Source organism: Dama dama, chromosome 13 (assembly GCF_033118175.1).
Source record: "Dama dama isolate Ldn47 chromosome 13, ASM3311817v1, whole genome shotgun sequence".
NCBI classification, from domain to species: Eukaryota; Metazoa; Chordata; class Mammalia; order Artiodactyla; family Cervidae; genus Dama; species Dama dama.
The window spans coordinates 29,471,292-29,489,618 of record NC_083693.1 but is presented as its reverse complement, the minus strand read 5'-3'; the positions used below and the strand labels follow the sequence as shown (position 1 = coordinate 29,489,618).

At 42.0% G+C, this 18,327-nt stretch overlaps 1 protein-coding gene across 2 annotated transcripts in view; it reads right to left on the bottom strand.

Moving 5' to 3' along the window:
* The window catches only part of TICRR (TOPBP1 interacting checkpoint and replication regulator), a 41,233-nt gene extending 24,653 nt beyond the window's left edge, over positions 1-16,580 (bottom strand). The window contains exons 1-9 of one of the 2 annotated variants that reach the window (XM_061158687.1): positions 15,799-16,580; positions 9,513-9,792; positions 8,357-8,595; positions 6,896-7,130; positions 5,844-5,973; positions 4,035-4,174; positions 2,851-3,069; positions 1,391-1,557; positions 679-776 (exon numbers count right to left, since the gene is read on the bottom strand). In XM_061158687.1, coding sequence (XP_061014670.1) covers positions 679-776; positions 1,391-1,557; positions 2,851-3,069; positions 4,035-4,174; positions 5,844-5,973; positions 6,896-7,130; positions 8,357-8,595; positions 9,513-9,792; positions 15,799-16,461 — 2,171 coding nt within the window. In that variant the 5' untranslated portion in view covers positions 16,462-16,580. Of the gene's footprint in view, positions 1-678; positions 777-1,390; positions 1,558-2,850; positions 3,070-4,034; positions 4,175-5,843; positions 5,974-6,895; positions 7,131-8,356; positions 8,596-9,512; positions 9,793-15,638; positions 15,776-15,798 lie in introns of those variants that run through there. The other variant, XM_061158688.1, reaches the window with a different exon arrangement.
* Between the last annotated feature and the right edge of the window lie 1,747 nt (positions 16,581-18,327).

Here is an 18,327-nt window from a genome sequence, read left to right as displayed (position 1 = left end):
AAGAGCGATGGGGTTATTAGGTAAATAGGTGGTGCAGACTGCACACGGTGGTGGTGGTCTAGTCATGTCCGACTCTTTGCGACCCAATGGATCGTAGCCCTCCAGGCTCCTCTGTTCATGAGACTCTCCGGGCAAGAATACTGGAGTGGGTTGCCATTTCCTTCTCCAAGACTGCACATGAGAACATTATAAAGAATCAGCCACAAAAGCCTCTTCAAGCAATAGGCAATCTATTTTAAACTGATACTTTTATAGCCATAGGAAAAAAAGAAATAATGCTATTTGCAGCAACATGAATGGACTGAGAGATTATCACACTAAGTGAAGTCAGGAAGAGAAAAACAAATATCCCGTGATCACTCATGTATGTAGAAACTGAAATGACACAAAATGAACTTACCTATGAAAAAGACTCACAAATATAGAAAACTTACGGTTACCAAAGGAGAAAGGAGGTGGGAAAGGGATAATTTGAGAGTTTGGGATTAGCAGATACAAACTATTATGTATAAAATAGATAAACAATTATGTGGTAGTGTGTAGCACAGGGAACTATATTCAATATTCTATAATACAAAAGAATTTTTAAAAAATTTAAAAAATATTAAAATCAATACAAGCAAATCTTGAGAGCTCTGTTTTTGGAGTAATTGTTTAAAAGAAAAGATAGTTAATTACTCTCTGACTTTGCCTTCTTTATCCAGTTTTCCTAGGTTCTGTCGAAGACTTTTGCTAGTTTTCAAGAAGTTGTTTCTTACTTGATACAGGCAGTTCATCTGAAAATATAAAATTATTACATAGGAGAATATTAGTATTAATGCTTACCATTATATCTAATTTTCACACAATTTTCTAATGCCCTAAGAAGGGAAGTACATCTTCTTTCTTTCATTTGAGTGAAAAATAGTATACTATTCTTCTTCTATATATTTTAAAAGAACATTTTAAAAAAATGTTGAAAGCATTTGAGAGCAAGTGGGCGTGGATACAGCAGGTCTGCAGGTTTGAACTTCCATAAAAGGAAGATTTCATTAAGTAGTGACTGAGAAGTCTAAGCAAAATACATCAACATTTTAAAGAAATGTTCCAGGTGACTCTAAAGTGCAGTCAGGGTTAAGAGCTACTGGTTTAATTCATGCAGCTAACGTGCAGCTCAGATGAGGACACAGCTTCCATTTGAAGAGAAGTACATGTAATTATTCCTAACTGGCCCCTTCCCTTGATTTTTGCCTTCCCAGTGGACCACGTCCACCTTCCAAGACCTAGAACTGACTGGGCTCACCCTTCTCCCTCATCATTTCTGAAATGTACACTGCATAAGAGACATTTTCCAAGACACATGAGCCAGACCCAACAACAAGTAACCAACATTGTTATGACAAACGACAACCTCCAGACTGGCTTCTTCTAATCCCTTGGTTCCCTTGGACTTTAGGAACGCTTTAATGTTGGAGATGGTGTTCCGAGCACATGAATACAGCGTGGTGTCTCCTGTGGCCACAGTCTTTTGGTAATTTTCGTGTATGTGAGATAGCAGCTCTTCCTCAGTTTTAAAATCTGTGGGGGGAAAAAAGTCAAACTGATCACCAGACCCAATGGAAGGCGTTGTATTTTATTTAAGCCAGTAGTTGTCAACTGGGAGGTTTTGCTGCTCAGGGAACATCTGGTTCTGTCTGGGCTGCTTGTGACTGGTGGGGAGAGTAAGGATACCACTGGCATCTCATGGGTGGAGGCCAGGGATGCTGCTAAACATCTTATGGTTCACAGAGGATTATCCGGTCCAAAATGTCAAAAATGCAGAGGCTGAAGTAGTGCAGAGATAGTGATTAATTTTAAGGGTTTGCACATCAAGTGTACATGTTATAAATTTAAGGGTAACCAGTAACAGAGAAGAAATAAACTATACTACCTCCAAACCCATTGAAGATTATCCTTGTCCCGCTGAATTGTTGGGGCACTGTTGTGCTAGTCTATTTATGGAAAAAAGATCTAGTTCAGAAATTATGCTAATACCACATTGCCTTGCATTACAGTTAATTTGCTTTCCCATCTGCATTCCAGTATACCATACTAGCTCACCAAGGATGTTCTATCTCACTCAAACTGACCATCATCTATGATCCAGTGCTTCACAGGGGAAAAAATTATTTAAAGAAGCAGAACACTTTTATCCCAGAATTTCCAAAAGAACTCAGAGGTGACATCATGCAATTATTGCCCAAAGTTCTTCTCCTCAAGTTTCAAAGACCCCAATAGTCCAACTCTAGATTATTCACAAAACTTTTCCCTTTATCTTTATTCACAAATATATAAAACTTATTTAACCACTTGTCCTATGGACAGGCCACAGACCTCCTTTGTGACTTTGCTTATACTAATCCTTCATTGTGCACACACTTCTTTTTATCTTTCTGCCTTCTAATCTCTGCCTGTTCTTCAAAGTCTAACCTGGGCTCCACTGGCTTTTTAAAAGCCTTCTCAACCTGTTCTTCCCTACAATGACCTTCCCTTTCTCAACTCCTAGTATGTCTTTACTTCTTAAATGAACAAGTATTTTCAGTTGCAGACTCTTGGTTCTCATATCCATTTTACATATTCATTGTGTAGAGAGATATGTGCATGTATACACACACACACATATGTATGTATTCATTATTATTCTTTGTAACTAGATCATAAATCTAAGGAGAGGAAATTATTTACTCTACTCCCTATAACACACTTGTGGACATGTAGCAGATATCTAATAAATGGTCATTAAGTGAAGGATATGATACAGCTTAAAAATATGAGCGTATAGAAGAGTAAACATAAATTTAGGTATCAAAATCCAATGGAATTTAGGAATACCTTTAGGTTTAGAACTTCTCAGTATTCTTCCTCTGTTTTCCAATCTATCTGCTGTTCTCCCATTGGCTGTCTTTTGGATCCCTTTCTCCCCAGCTGTGTCTGGACTGCCATCCGGATGTAACTTCTGAGCCTTTACATTCAGTCTTGCAACATTCAGCATCTTTAAGGAACGGCACATGGTATTCATCTTCTTCCTCACTGGAGTGCGAGGGACACCTCCTACCAAAACACCACCATGGGAAGAAAAGTAAAATAACTTTTACTTCCGTGGGATCAAGAACTACTTTAATTCAGATTAAATATTCTGCAAAAGAATACCGAGATGAAGTATATCCCTTCAGAATGATCTGAATTGGGTAATTCTTGCTACAATACAGGGTGGAAAGCAGTCTTTTAACTGAAGTTTAGGAGCTAAATATCTCAACGTAATTGGGTGACTTTTACATCTAATGCCAAACAGACAACAGACAAAATGCCAAACAGACTCATTTTGGTGTTACCCAATAGTCACAGAGTTGCAATGAAACTCTTTTGAAAGGCAATCCAGCAGACTACACCCAGAGCTCCCTTTTCCTCACTTTTTGATACAGAAACTTGTTCATGGAAATTTATGCCAAGGAAATCACTCAGAGGATAAATCACATGCCTGATATACACTATAGTATTTACAATGGTAAAACCTGAAAACTATCTACATGTCCAGCAACATAAGGAATTTGCCAATTTTTTAAGCAATTAGATAGAACAGTAACTAAAAAAACCAAAAGAACAGATGAGCAAGTATCTATAAGCAGCACACAAAACTGCATTTAAATTCCTGTTATAACTAAAACCAAAAATGGTTTACTCATTAAGAAGGTAGGATTGTGGGTGACTTTTAAAATCACTGTTGTACTAATGTAATTATTTTCAGATGTGAAATAGAAGAACTTGAACTTTATTCAGTTACCATTTCAACTTCATTTTCAAGAATACCAATCTTTTAAAACATACAGTATTGGGACCTGCCTGGCGGTCCAGTGGCTAAGACTCAGCACTCTCAACGCAGGGGGCCCGGGTTCCACCCCTGGTCAGGGAATTAGATCCCACATGCCATAACTAAGACCCGGCTCGGACAAATAAATAATGTTCACGACATACAGTGTCAAAAAAGACTGTAAGAAACAGCCTATCTACTTGCTTACGTTTCTTTTTGCTGTCTTCCTGATTGGATACACTGTATTCTTCACGAGACTTTCTCTGGTAGAGCTCAGAGAGGCCGCGTGTCAAGTCACTCTCAGTTTTGGAAGGCTCTTCCTTAGGAGATGAAGCAGCCTGTAGTAACCTGTGAGTAAGTCAAGACGTCAAGCATAAAGGTGACATTCTGATTTTCCAAAATGCTTTAAAAACAAAGCGACAACAATATTCATTAACTTTTTAAAAGCTACTCAAAAGAGGTCCCCACAAGGGAAAATGTTCCTCTTATCATTTATGATTTGAGTAAATTCAGGGACAGGAGTTATCTGTTCACAAAACCATTAATGTATTTGGGCATCCAGTATTGACTTTATAAATATATATACACACACGATTTATTTATCATTTTTGGCTGTGCTGGGTCTTCGTTGTTGCGTGGGTTCTTTTCTACTTGTGGTACGTGGGCTTCTCATTGCGGTGGCTTCTCACTGTGAAGCACAGGCTCCAGGCGCCTGGGCTTTCAGTGGTTGCGGCACACAGGCTCAGTAGCTGTGGGCACACAGGCACAGCTGCTCCATGGCATATGGGATCTTCCCCGATCAGGGGTCAAACCCATGTTTCCTGCATTGGCAGGTGGATTCTTTACCACTGAGCCACCTGGGAAGCCCCAATATTGACTTTTATTAATAAGATTCTTCATATCCTAGGGTTCATGTCTAATTATGGCAACTATTTCACTCACTTCTGGGCTTCCATAGTCTTTACCCAGTGTCCATACATTAAAGTACACAATGATGTAACACCATGTAGTGAATATCAGAGTAACTTTTGAATAAGTCTTTCACACTCTAGTAAACTAATTTGGGATTGATGAGCAGGGAAGGAAGTAGAGCAAGGGAGATTAGCTATTAACTGTTTTACCACCAAGAGCTAAATTACAATCACTAAGGAAATAATGAAAATAGCACAACTTTCAAAACGTATAATTTCTATTTTATTATCTTCCATTATCTAATATCATCTGATTTAAAAGTAGGACAAAGTTATGGTGACATTAGTTGAATTAGTTCATACAAAGAGCAGGTCTGAAAAAGCCTAATTCTCCCTAAGTGCGTTGGTATGTCCTTAATAGTGAGAAAGGTTTGCTTTTTTTCTCCTTATTAATTTACCAGAGCTTCAGATTATTTTTTAAATGAAGATCAATCATGACAGAGAAAGCCTAACCCAATTTCTTCCCATTCCTTTCTCCCAGAGGTACCCAAGTCTATGACTAGGTTTTTATTTATTTTCATTATTGCTTTTTTAATTTTTTGTGTGCTCTCGACTTCGTGTCTCATCTAATTAGTTTTTACCTCTTCTTCAGAAGATGCTTTAAGTCTGTAAATTTTCCTTTATGTATAAATTTAGCTCCATCACACCAGTTTGCTATTTTTCTTTTTTACTGAGATTTAATACTAAATATTTTGACATCTATGAGAGTATTTTATATTTGTAATTAACCTTCTCTAAATTTTTAATTCTGGTAAAATACACGACATAAACTTATCATCTTCATCACTTTTAATCACTGCCTAGATCAGTGGTATTAAGGATATTCCTAATGTGCTACCATCAACTCCATCCAGCTCCAGAATTCACCTTGTAAAACTGAAACTCTGTACCCAGTAAACAACATTCTCCATCTGTAACTAATTTTTAAAATTACTGGACTATACTCAGGCAATGTGGCTTTGTTAAAAACAACAACGAACTCATATATGCAGACAACTGAGAGCTGATTGCGATTATCAAAACCCAGGGAAATAAATAAGTTTTACCAAAATGACTCCATCAAACTTGAACTGGCTCCACTGAGGTTAGAGCAAGGAAACCACTTCTCCACAACAGCCGAAGTCCAGGGAGCACTGCGGCCAAGCTCCTGCTGGGCCCATTCTGGGACAGGCAAGGCTATAGAAACAAGCAGAGATGGAACAGAAGAGGCATTAGAAGAAAGCAGAGACTCCCAAGCGCTTGCTCCTCCTCTCAATTGACCGCATTTTTCCAGAGGAATTCCAAAGCAGCAGCATTAATGATGTTTCTTCAACTGCACGACCAATTCCAACAGGCCTTTGTTGTCCATGAATAATGTGCAAACACAGGCTTCCTCACTGTTCCTCACACACACTGGACACGCAAGCCTCAGCACTGACTTTTGCCACCGTTCCCTCCTTCAACGCCTTTGCTCAGATACCACTTTTTCAACAAGGCCTGTTTAAAACTGTAACTCTCCCATCCCTTGACTCCCCATTCCTTTTCCTCTGCTTTATTACTACAGCACTTAACTCTTTCAAGCACACTACATAATTTCCTTACTGAGTTTACTGCCATGTCTCCCCTGACTGGGTAAGCTTCGTGAGAAGCTTATTTTGTGCTCGGATGTTCTCCTGGCACCCGGAACAGAGCCTGACTTACAACAGGCCCTCAGTAAACATCTGCTGAGTGAATATGAATGGAAGAAATATCAAACTGATTCTATTCATATCTATTTGGCATAAATAAAGTTTGTACCCTATTAGTAACAATGCAATGAAGTAGAAGGTAGACAGAACCCTAAGATTTACATGCACTTTATTAAACATATGAAAAACTAGGTTTCCTCTTATACTTTCAATTTCAAACAAGTTTCACAGAGCCGTTGGCCTCCTCAGAAGTGCTTCAGGATTTCTATAAATAATGAGTTAAAACTGCCAGAAATGCTGTAGCTGACTTTTACCTGTTCTATAACGGATACTAAGTTCTACTAAGAGCATACTGAATAAAAGCTTGCGATGCTAGAAACGATGGTGACCCGCTGGCCTGGAGTAGGGTAGCTACTGGTTCAGAAGCTTACCTGAGGCAGCAGGAACTTCAAGAGAACTGTCAATCTGTTTCAGTACACCATCCACAACCTCAGAAAAAAGGGAAGCTGAATCCTGGGGGCCCTCTGCCACAACCGTCTGGAGAAGATGTCTTTGAGATTCAGTCTCCCGGGTGCGGAACAAGGTGAGAATGGTAGCACTGATGGAGAAGGGAGAAATAACTCCAGTGATGGGGGGCCAGCCTTCGCCAGGGTCCACACTGGCAACCTACATGAGAAGTTCTAATTAGTTGAGAATATTGTTGACGTGTGTCTAAAGAAGCATGTGATTTAGTAAAAGGATGACAGTGTCATCCAGTAATTAACATAAAGGAGAAAACTGAAAGGGGCTTGGGGGATACTGGTGCTGGAGCTGAACTTACTGATCCTATAATCCCAATCCCTCAATTTACAGACAAAAATCTAAGTTACCAGGAGTATTTACTAAGCACTTACTATGTACTTACTGCAACTCACAGACTCCTCATAACCACTGAAGTAAAAAGGATTATCGGGACTTCCCTGGTTGTCTAGTGGTTAAGGCTCCAAGCCTCTACTGGAGGTGGTCTGGGTTCCATCCCCAGGTGGGGAATTAAGATCCCACAAGCTACACAGTGTGGTAAAAAAAAAAACTTATCTCCATTTCATACAGGAGGAATTGAGGTTGAAGAATAAGCAACCTGCTTAAGGTCACCCAGTTACTAAGAGGCAGAAGCCAAGCGTGTTTGAATTCAAAATTCATGTTCTTAACCAGGAATCAGTGCTATCACTTGAGGGGATTTGTTCAGATCATATGGTAGGCAGCCAAGCAGAGACCTAATCCAGGTACCTGACTCTCTGACCCCAGTGCTCTGTCGGAGCACACAACTCTTAGAACACCACCTGTCCAAATGACTATCCAGCTTTTCTCTGGAATGTTTCACAATGGAATCCAGAAGATAGAAACCTTCTGAGCTTACAAAGGCAAGAGATGAAGTAAAGTAAGGAATTTGCTAGAGTTAAAAAATTCCATCACCTTTCTATCAAATCTGGGTATACATGAATTCCTCTTCAGAAGACATTAATAAGTTTGTATAACTACTGGACACTATTACATCTAATTTTACAATGTAGAGTTTTTTAAAATATGAATTTATTATGTAAATACATAATACAATGTATTAAAGACAATGAGAAACCACCTATCATTTCACTTCCCTAATGTAATTATTCCATCTGGCCCACCACCTTTTCCCTATATGAATATAATTTAGTTTAACTGGAGTCAGGGTTACATGCAGTTCTATATGTTGTTTCTTTAATAATAAGCACTGTCATGACTCTATATGACTTGCAAAAACAGCATCTGTTTCATTGAGACTGTATTACATAGGGGGCTCCCATTTTATAAATTCACGTACTTCACTTTACCCGTGTTATTAGACCAGAATAACTTACCACCTGGAAGATACCTACCAGATGTAACTCTTCAGCAGTCAGCCTGTTTACCAGCTGCTGAAATAACATCCTCTGAGTTGATCTGTCCCCATTGGGACTTTGCAGCATCCAGCTATCGGTGCCTACAGTGCCACTTGCTGGGAGGGACCACTGGGTCACTGTGCCTTTTAGAAAAATTCTGACTGGTTTCTGAAAATGTCTCTGATGCATGGCCAAGGGCTCTAGGGTGACTGTCCATGTTTCCTGAAGCTCTTTGCCTGTGAGGAATAAAGGATATTGAAATTCTAATAAAACAAGTAGTTCCTAAAAAGAGATTTAAGGCTAAGAAGAAAGGAGCTACACTGCCAGCTGAGGTACCAGCATTATCACTGAGTTCACACCTCAACCCCCAACTACCGTCAACAGGCTCTCACAGCAAATTCTGTAAGGAAAAGCTGTATGTGACAGGAGTTACAAGGGTGTGATTGACGTCAGAACTCAACAATTATGACTCAGAAATAAGTATTCAAGCAATACACACACATGAAATCTGCTTTTTAAATCCATAAAATACAGCACATCCTATCTTATGAGGTTAAATTCTAAAGACCATGTAAGACAAACCTGTTTAAATAATACTCTTGAAATTTCCTTAAACTGCCCATCATGTAAAATACAGTTTATGTATATCTCTATATAATATTGCTTGAATATATAATGATTCAGAAATTAAGATTCACTATATAGCAAATCATATGATAAAGCAAATTTATGAAGATTCCAGTATGCTGGCTCTTTATGGTAATAAACACCATTTTCTATTTGAGTTGAATAATTTGTTATGTCTTCTTAGCCAATCATTGATTTTCTAGGGTCTTCAATTTATCGATCTCATCTACGAGACAGTGAAACCTTAGCACCCATTAGCTTGGGCACCTGACAACTCTGCAAAAAGCTGGAAAACTCTTTAAAATCACTGTTCTCATTTTTGCATGGGCTTACAGTGTACCAGACTTTAGTCCTTTCCTGTGGTATCTCTGATTTGGCTTAGACATCTTTTAATTACAAGCATTAACAGAAGGCCTAGGCCACTAGAAATTCTAAAGAATTCATAGGCCTGCCTTAAGACATGAATGACACCCAGACCAACCACTCCATCCCCACGCTACCCCTGCCCCAAATAGTATTTGCTTACCTTCGACAGGGAAAAATAACGTTCCTTCCATCCGTGGAAATGAGGCTTCATACTCAGGAGAATTATAGAGCAAACAGTTTAAAGTGGAATCAGTTGGCAGAGTTGAAATCCATGGAGAGAGGTGAGGTTCCCTTGATAGCTTTCTTTCACCACTGAGCAGTGTTCCCCCAGCTTTGGTAAAATCCTGGCTGAAACTTTCAAATGGCAAGACGGTGCCTCCCATATGGTAGAGCAGTTCACATACTGTCCAGTAGCCAAGGTGGTCTGGGGATTTCCACAGCTAAAATAAAAATCACAAACAATGTTGGGTTATTGCAAATTAGGTATTCACTGTGGTGTTGGAGAAGACTCTTGAGAGTCCCTTGGACAGCAAGGAGATCAAACCAATTTCCTAAAGGAAATCAGCCCTGAATATTCATTGGAAGGACTGATGCTGCAGCGGAAACTCCAATACTTTGGTCATCTGATGGAAAGAGCCAACTCATTGGGAAAAAAAACCCTGATGCTGGGAAAGATTGGAGGAAGGAGGAGAAGGGGGCAACAGAGGATGAGATGGTTGGATGGCATCACCAACTCAATGGATGTGAGTTTGAGCAAACTCTGGGAGATGGTGGAGGACAGGGAAGCCTGGCGTGCTGCAGTCCATGGGGCCACAAAGACTCAGACATGACTGAGCGACTGAACAACAAAAGACATTCATAAAAGTAAGGGAGATCAGGAGAAAGTAGACACGTACATTAAAGGATCAAATTATGTAATTAATGTATCAGTGGAACCAAACATAAATAATGGCCAGCATCCCATTACCAGGGCTTCTTTCATGGTTCAAATGGCAAAGAATCTGCCTGCAATGCAGGAGACCCAAGGTTGCTCCCTGGGTCAGGAAGATCCCCTGGAGAAAGAAATGGCAACCCACTCCAGTATTCTTGGCTGGAGAATCCCATGGACAGAGGAGTCTGGCAGGCTATAGTCCATGGGAGTCGCAAAGAGTTGGACACATTTGAGCGACTAACACACTCATCCCATTACTACACAGCCCAGGAATAACTGCTGTATAATAGGCCTTTAAGAAAGCACCCCAGAGAAGGCAATGGCAACCCACTCCAGTACTCTTGCCTGGAAAGATTGCAACTAGTGTTGCAATGGACTCATGTCCTAAGAGTCGGACACGACTGAGCGACTTCACTTTCACTTTTCACTTTCATGCACTGGAGAAGGAAATGGCAACCCACTCCAGTGTTCTTGCCTGGAGAATCCCAGGGATGGGGGAGCCTGGTGGGCTGCCGTCTATGGGGTCGCACATAGTCAGACACGACTGAAGTGACTTAGCAGCAGCAAGAAAGCGCCCATACAGTGAAAACAGCACTTCAGTTCTATCTTCTGTCAAGGAATAGAAGTGATGCAAATCACTAGGGACAAATCATAAAATGTTAGAAGGAATACAAAACCATTACACATTAATAAAAGAGAACAATCATGTCCTCCACCACACAACCACAGCCGAGTGTCACCAGTGAGGCAGGAGCATCTCCCTTAGAGGGTTACCACCCACAGGTCTTCTCAGTTTTCACTTAAGTCTGGGACTCTGACTGTAGCCTACAGAGTCGGTACTCTGCCTCCAATCTTTCCTCCTTTGATTTAAGAAGTATTCTAAAAACTACATACTGAATCATGCTACTTCTGTGAAAACTCATATGGGCTTCCCATTGCCCTACAGTAATGGTGATAGAGCACTTTAAATCCAGCTCTAAACAACCTTTGCAAAGACACTATCCTTCCCTCACTCGTCCCTATGTCCCAGGCACACTAAACCATTTGCTGTTTCCTGAACATGCCATATTTTTATTTTATAACGCGTTCATGTTTTCGCTGGTTCTGTTTGCTGTGTCTTCCCCTTCCATTTTCACCAACTGGATGCTCATTATACTTCATTATCTAGCTCAAACCTTGCTGTCCCTGTAAAAGCATTCCTTACTCCATCACACATAGCTGACTCTTCATCCAACCTTCTTTTAACAAATTTTTATTGAGCCACCATATGTGCCACTGAGACAGGCTGGGACCTGGGACTGTTTATTGGAGTGAGTGCACCTGGACAAATGAATTCAGAGAAACTATGAGGGACTAAAAGGAGATGTAAGCAGCCAGGGCAACTATGAACAATATGATGCAAAAAGGCCACAAATCAACCGCCATTTCTGAGGTGTTGAGAGCAAAAGCAGGGTACTGAGCATGACCCCGCACACAGCACCACCTGGGGGGGTGGGGGGAGGACATTCCACCCAAGCTATACCTCCACCCAACCCACCCATCTGCTCCCACGGCACCCCATGTAAGAAACCAGATCCCTGCCTGTCTCCTAAGGGCACCTGTTTCTTGTTCTTGCTCCCTCGAGCAGTATGAGTCCCAACAAAACCTAAACTGAATTTCTCATCTGGCCTCTCACCAACTTCTGTTGATTACAGAGCCCAAGGACCCAGGTCGATAACACCATGAATTAGCAAAACAGTCCCTATCTTTGTTGATCTTAAAGCCAAGCGTGCGGTGAGTAAAACAGCAATAACATGTGAAATTTAACTCAGAACCACAATATACCATACAATATTCAGGCACTATGGGGTTTCCCAGGTGGCAAGAATCCGCTGCCTGCCAATGCAAGAGATGCAGGTTCAATCCCTGGGTCAGGAAGATCCCCTGGAGGAGGAAATGGCAACCCACTCAAGTATTCTTGCCTGGAGAATCCCATGGACAGAGGAGGCTGGCAGGCTACAGTTCACGGGGTCCCAAAGAGTTAGAAAGAACTTAGCACACACATTGTTACATGAAGGAGCCCTTCCCCTAGAATACATTGATGGTGCTGGTTTGTCTACTCCACAGATGAGCTAAAAACTGTAAACCATAAACAGCTATGTGCATGTGAAAAATTAAAACCAGGTCAACTCCACACTTTCCATTATATCAAAGTTCAGAGAGCGGCATAAGGGCGCCCAGGTTCACAGCAAGGCAAAGGCACTCCAGTCCAAGAACCCAGAACTCTCCTGACAGTGCTCTTAACGTAGGGATCATGGCCCTGATGGACTTGGACGAACTGATTGAACGGTTTAGGATCAGTAGTTAAAGGGAAAAAACCATGAAAGAAAATAATCAGAGCACAACAGAACACATCACGTATAGTGAAGGTAAGCAATGTACTGCAAATGTTTTGCTTTGGTTATGCCTGTCACTTTGGAAAATGCTGCGATAGATTAATCGATTGTTATTTAATGTTACCACCAAGGCAGCCACACCTGTGCTCACTGGCTAAGGGGGAGAGTGGTAAGCTAGTTCAGGTATCATAGATTCTGATTAGGATTTTCTGCCAAAGGGAAACAAAAAATGTGTTGAAATTGTCTCAGCCAGAAGATCAGCCAGGAAAAAAAAAATTTTCTTAGCAAATGAAAACTTTCTTAGTAAGTAAAACTTTAAAAAGGAGCTGAGAAGGACATTAGCTTTGTTTAAAAATATATGTACATGGGGCCTTCCCGGATGGTACAGTGGTTAAGACTCCACACTTTCAGTGCAGGGAGCCTAGGCTTGATCCTTGGTCAGGGAACTAGATCCCACAGGCCACAACTAAGACCATGTGCAGTCAAATAAATAGAGAAATACTAAAAACATACACATATATGTACATGACTTAAAAAAAAAAAACATGACCAGTATATATATAGAATATGGCAATGTTTTTATTTTTATGCATATTATGGACTAAGTAACAGACAAGTCCTACTGGCAGTTTCAGACTTAGGAATTTATAAACGTGCACAAGACTATAAGCTCCAAGACAGTAGGGACTACATCTGTCTAGTTCACTAATGATGCACCCAGTATTCAGCATATCAGCATATGGTGGTATGGTTTAGTCACTGAGTTGTATCCGACTCTTCTGACCCTGTGGACTGTAGCCTGCCAGGCTCCTGGGTCCAGCATGGTATGTGTTGAGTAAATCAGAAGCATAAGGTTGAAAATGTGAGAAGGGTCTCTCATGCCCCTTCTAACTGATGTCTTTGCAAGAGTTCTGTGTGCTTGGATTCCCTGAGTCTGTTTCTCCCAGTTCTACTTCCCAGACTGTAAACTCCACAAGGCAGGCCCTGGAATTTCTCTTCTTTCTACTCTCATTGTGAGGGCTCCCCAAGGACAGAACCCAAGTCTCCCTTTCGCCTCTGCAGTATGGCGAAGCAAAGGCTTCTGAACACGAAAAATGAGATCTACACTAGAAAAAAAATTCCAGAAAAGTTTACGATTGTCTGATGGGCTTTTTCTCACAGGAAACAACATAACAAATGTAAGAAGGCTTAGAGAAGATCCACCTCTGCAGGTGATGGGATGTGAAACCTGGAAAAATCTTTAAATAGATACTGTCATCCTACTTATTTTAATATCATTCTGAAAAAAGAAAAAGAATCTTCAAGCCCTTTCTGCTAAGACTTCTTTCTAGCCAACATCTGATATAATACAACTCCAGAATAAAGATTCTCTGATGTGATTTAGTATCAATTATCCCAAATCGAGCACTAATGTGTTGTGTACTGTGTCCAACACTTAATTTGCTGCCTTCACAAACACTTTTAGGATTCCATCTTCTCCATCAATGTTTACCATCACCTTAAACACTTCTGCCTTTTCCTTTTCTTTGACAAGCCACTGCTGCCTTATTTGGCATTTGCTACATCTTTTTTGGGCTTTGTATGTAAAAGTAATTCGGAAATTTTAACCCACTATATCATTCTTTGTGTTAAGTATCTCCTCATTTCCCATTTGCAGCCTTGCACTGCTACCTCAGCGACATGTTTCCAACAGACGCAATCACATCTTTCATCTGGTTAAGCCACTTTCCCAATCAGAACAAAACCTGAATTTATTACCTTGGCCCTACAGGTAGGCTTCTGCTACCTTCTAACTTCCTCTACTCTGGTGCTTGCCCCTTGCCTACTAGGTTTCGGCATTCCTTGCTTCTAAAACAAGAGGCTCCTTTTCCACTCAGATCTTTACAATGGAATGTTCTCTTTGCCAGGAATGTTTTTTCCCAACATCACATTCCTCCTCCTTCACCATTCCATTCTCTGTTCAAAAAGGTCTTCCCTGACTACTAACCTATGTACCACTGCCTCCAGCTTCTACCTCCTCTGCCCCACCCTCACCCTCTTACTCAGCTTTATTCTCTTGAAAGCATAATTTGAAATCCTATCACTTACTTGCTCATCTGTTAACCTTCCCTGTGTAATATTTCTTCCCCCAGAAGGTAAACTCCACTTGGCTGACCACCACCTGCCCAACAGCTAAAACAATGTAGTGGGTACACAATGTAGTGACTCCTAAAATTAAATTATTAATTGACAATGTGAAGTGATAGGAAAATGGTGGACATATATACTTATCATAGCACTTAACTACAGCAGGGGGTCCACTGCCTCACCAAAAATTCAAATTAGCCATTTAGGACTGTAAGTAGGTAAGAATTTGTTCATTTGGCCAACAAATACTTCCTGAACACCTCTAACACAGGAGACAGAGAGAGATGTGTGCCTGCCTCTAAGGTTATTTTTAAACTTGATGGAAGGCAGGTGACTACACACCTGGAACATATAATGGAGAAAGGGTAACTGCCACAGAAGTGTTTGGAAATTCAGAAGCTGAGACTGAGTAAGCTGCCATGCGGCAAAGGCCCTAAAGAATGAAAAACTGAAAATGTTAGTCGCTCAGTCGTGTCCAACTTTTTGCCACCCCATAGACAGTAGCCCACCAGCCTCCTCTGTCCACCGGATTCTCCAGGCAAGAGTACTGAAGTGGGTTACTATTTCCTTCTCCAGGGGATCTTCCGGACCCAGGGATGGAACCTGGGTCTTCTGCATTGCAGGGAGGTTCTTTACCATTTGAGCCACCAGGAATTTAAACTGGCACAAAAGAGCAGTGGCATTTCAAGTGACTAAGACAGAACAAGCTGTGAAGATCTGTTGGGCAACTAGATTATGTTTCAGACAGGCTGGAACAGGAGTCATGTGCAGAAAAAAAAGTCTGGAAAGACAGACAGGACCCAAATAGTGAAGGTCCTCAAATGAGTTAACTCAGTAGGTATTCAGGGCCTACCTATCCCGTTGTGATGACTGTAGGGATGTGTTGTGACTCCAGGATTTTCCTTCGGAAGGGACACCTGTTGATCATGTTAGTCTCCTTCTGGGTTCAGAAGCTGCTCGTCAGACGCTGCCAAGTTCTGGTTCATTAGAACCAGTTCACCGTTTAATCTTACCTTCGGCCAGTCGGTGGTATCCACCCAGTAGAGGGTGATTTTTCGGGTTCTCATGATTTCCTGGACTCTCCTGGGCAGCAACTTCTCCATCACCTGCTTAGGAGTAGGCGGCAGGCTCTGGGCCTGGGTCTCGGAACCGGACACGAACTGCAGCAGCTCCCTCTGCGAGTGCGGACAGGGGGCCAGGAGGAAGACGGCGTTCACAAAGCCCCCGAGGGTAGATTTTGCCTCCCTGGCCTCGCCCTCCACGTCCAGCAGTCTCCTTCCGCTATTACGCAGAATGGGCTTGGTGGGCGACGTGATCTCCGGCCGGTCCCACTGATAGTCTAGCAGCGTCTCCATGAGCGCACTGTGAGTGTGGCTGGCCCTGGGCGCCGGGCCGGGCAGGTGGGCGCCCTGGGCGCCATCCCCGAGCCGGGCCTCCAGCTCCTCCTCAAATTCCTCCCAGGAGCGGACCCCCAGCTCTCGGAAGTCAGAGACGCGGGAAGGCCGGCTCCGCGCCCCCTGAGAGTCAAAGAACCTGAAGGCCCAGCGGACCCTGGCCAGGCCGAACCTGCAACTGAGGTAAGTGAGAAGGCGCAGGGCAGCTCGCCGGACCAGGTTCTCAACAGCGACGCCTCCTGCGGTGTCCAGCAGCAGCATTACGTTGTGGCAGCAGGCCATGTCTCCCGCCCCACTGCCTCAGGGTTCGAGACCGGACCTGCGCCGCTCTCTCCTAGGCCCTTGCTTCAGGGAACCAGCGCCATCCTCCGCTTCTCCCAGGGACTCTGGTCGAAAGGCTCCCGCGCTCTCCAAGGGCCGCTGGCATTGGTGGAGCTAACTCCCAAACTCAGCTCCAATTGGTCGCTTGCCTTACGTAAGTTACGTGAGTAACTTTCATCCTTCGCGTTGATTGGAAGAGCCGTGGAGAAGAACTCGGCTTGATTGGTGGAGGGCGGGACTGTGGGCGGGATGCTTTGTTCCGGGAAAAACTTAACGTTCATTGGCCTGAGCCTCCGTTTTAAAATTTAAAGAGGTGGTGCCTGCGGCCTGTGTCTATAGGTTTCCGTTTTCCGGAGGAGTACTGTGCTTGTGCAGGTGGTATTTACTAAGACCTTGAGAATAGCATCACCGACTCGATGGACATGAGTTTGAGTACACTCCGGGAGTTGGTGATGGACAGGGAGGCCTGGCGTGCTGCGATTCAGGGGGTCGCAGAGTCGGACACGACTGAGCGACTGAACTGAACTGAGCCGAACTGAACTGAACTGAAAATAGTAGGGGAAGAGAATTTGGGGTAGTTTGAATTGAACTGATTTGTAAGCCACCCTAGACTTTCTATGGAGTGGGATCTGAAGACGAAGACAAGCTTTCTGTAATTTAAGAAAAATAATATTAGAAATTAAAAGTTCGCTCTCTTTGCCCTAGTTTCTAGGCGTTTCTGTTGAAGAAGGTAATTGAAGATTGGGATAAAAGTTAAACTTGAGAGAAAAAAGGAAACAGCTTGAGAATGGTTAAATAAGTTATGGAACACTTCCAAGGGGAACGTCATGGAAAGTTTAATGTTTTTATACGTAATGTTAAATGGAAAAAAAGACCGCAAAACCACACATGCAATGAGATCCCAAAATTTTCTGTCTACCTGCATATATATTTTTAAACTGTTAATACTGTGTAGGGAAAATTTAAGTGTATCTGGTAGTAAGATGGTGATGGTTTTAAAGGTTTGTTTTGGCTTTTTTGGTTGCATTTTCCAAGTTTTTTACAGTTCTATATTTTTTATTTTGCCTTTACATTTGAGGAGAATATTCTCTTTTTAATATATTTATTTTAAATTGAAGGATGATTGCTTTACAATACTGTGTTGGTTTCTGCCATACATTAACATGAGTCGGCCATAGGTATACATATGTCCCTCTTCAGGGAGAATATTCTTAATGAAAAGGATGCTTCGTTTGCAAATAGAAGAATCCTCAATTGTAAAAAAGTTGTGGCTCTAGATCCTAGAGATTCCTATTATTGGTTCTAACAGCAGAGGAGAATCTAAACTTTCTAGCTAGAACTGGGCTACCTTAAATATTCTTCCAATCCTGAGATTCTCTGAGCCAATTGTCTCAAGAAAGACCACCAGTGATGCTTTGTAGATTTGTTCCTGGACGTTTCCTAATCCATCGACTGTCAGAGCAACAAACATTTTTTTAGTGTTAATGTGTCAAGTGAAAGTGAAAGTCAGTCAGTCCTGTCTGGCTCTTTGGGACCCCATGGACTGTAGCCTGTCAGGCTCCTCTCTCCATGGAATTCTCCAGGCAAAAATACTGGAGTGGGTAGCCAAAAGCTTCTCCAGAAGATCTTGCTTACTAAAAACACACACCTGTTGTTCATCATTCATTCAATAAATAATCATTACAGGGAACAAAAGAGCTAACTGTCCTTGCCCTGGGAAGCTTACATTCCAGTGAAGTGAAGTGAAGTCGCTCAGTTGTGTCCGACTCTTAGCAACCCCATGGACGGCAACCTACAAGGCTCCTCTGTCCATGGGATTTTCCAGGC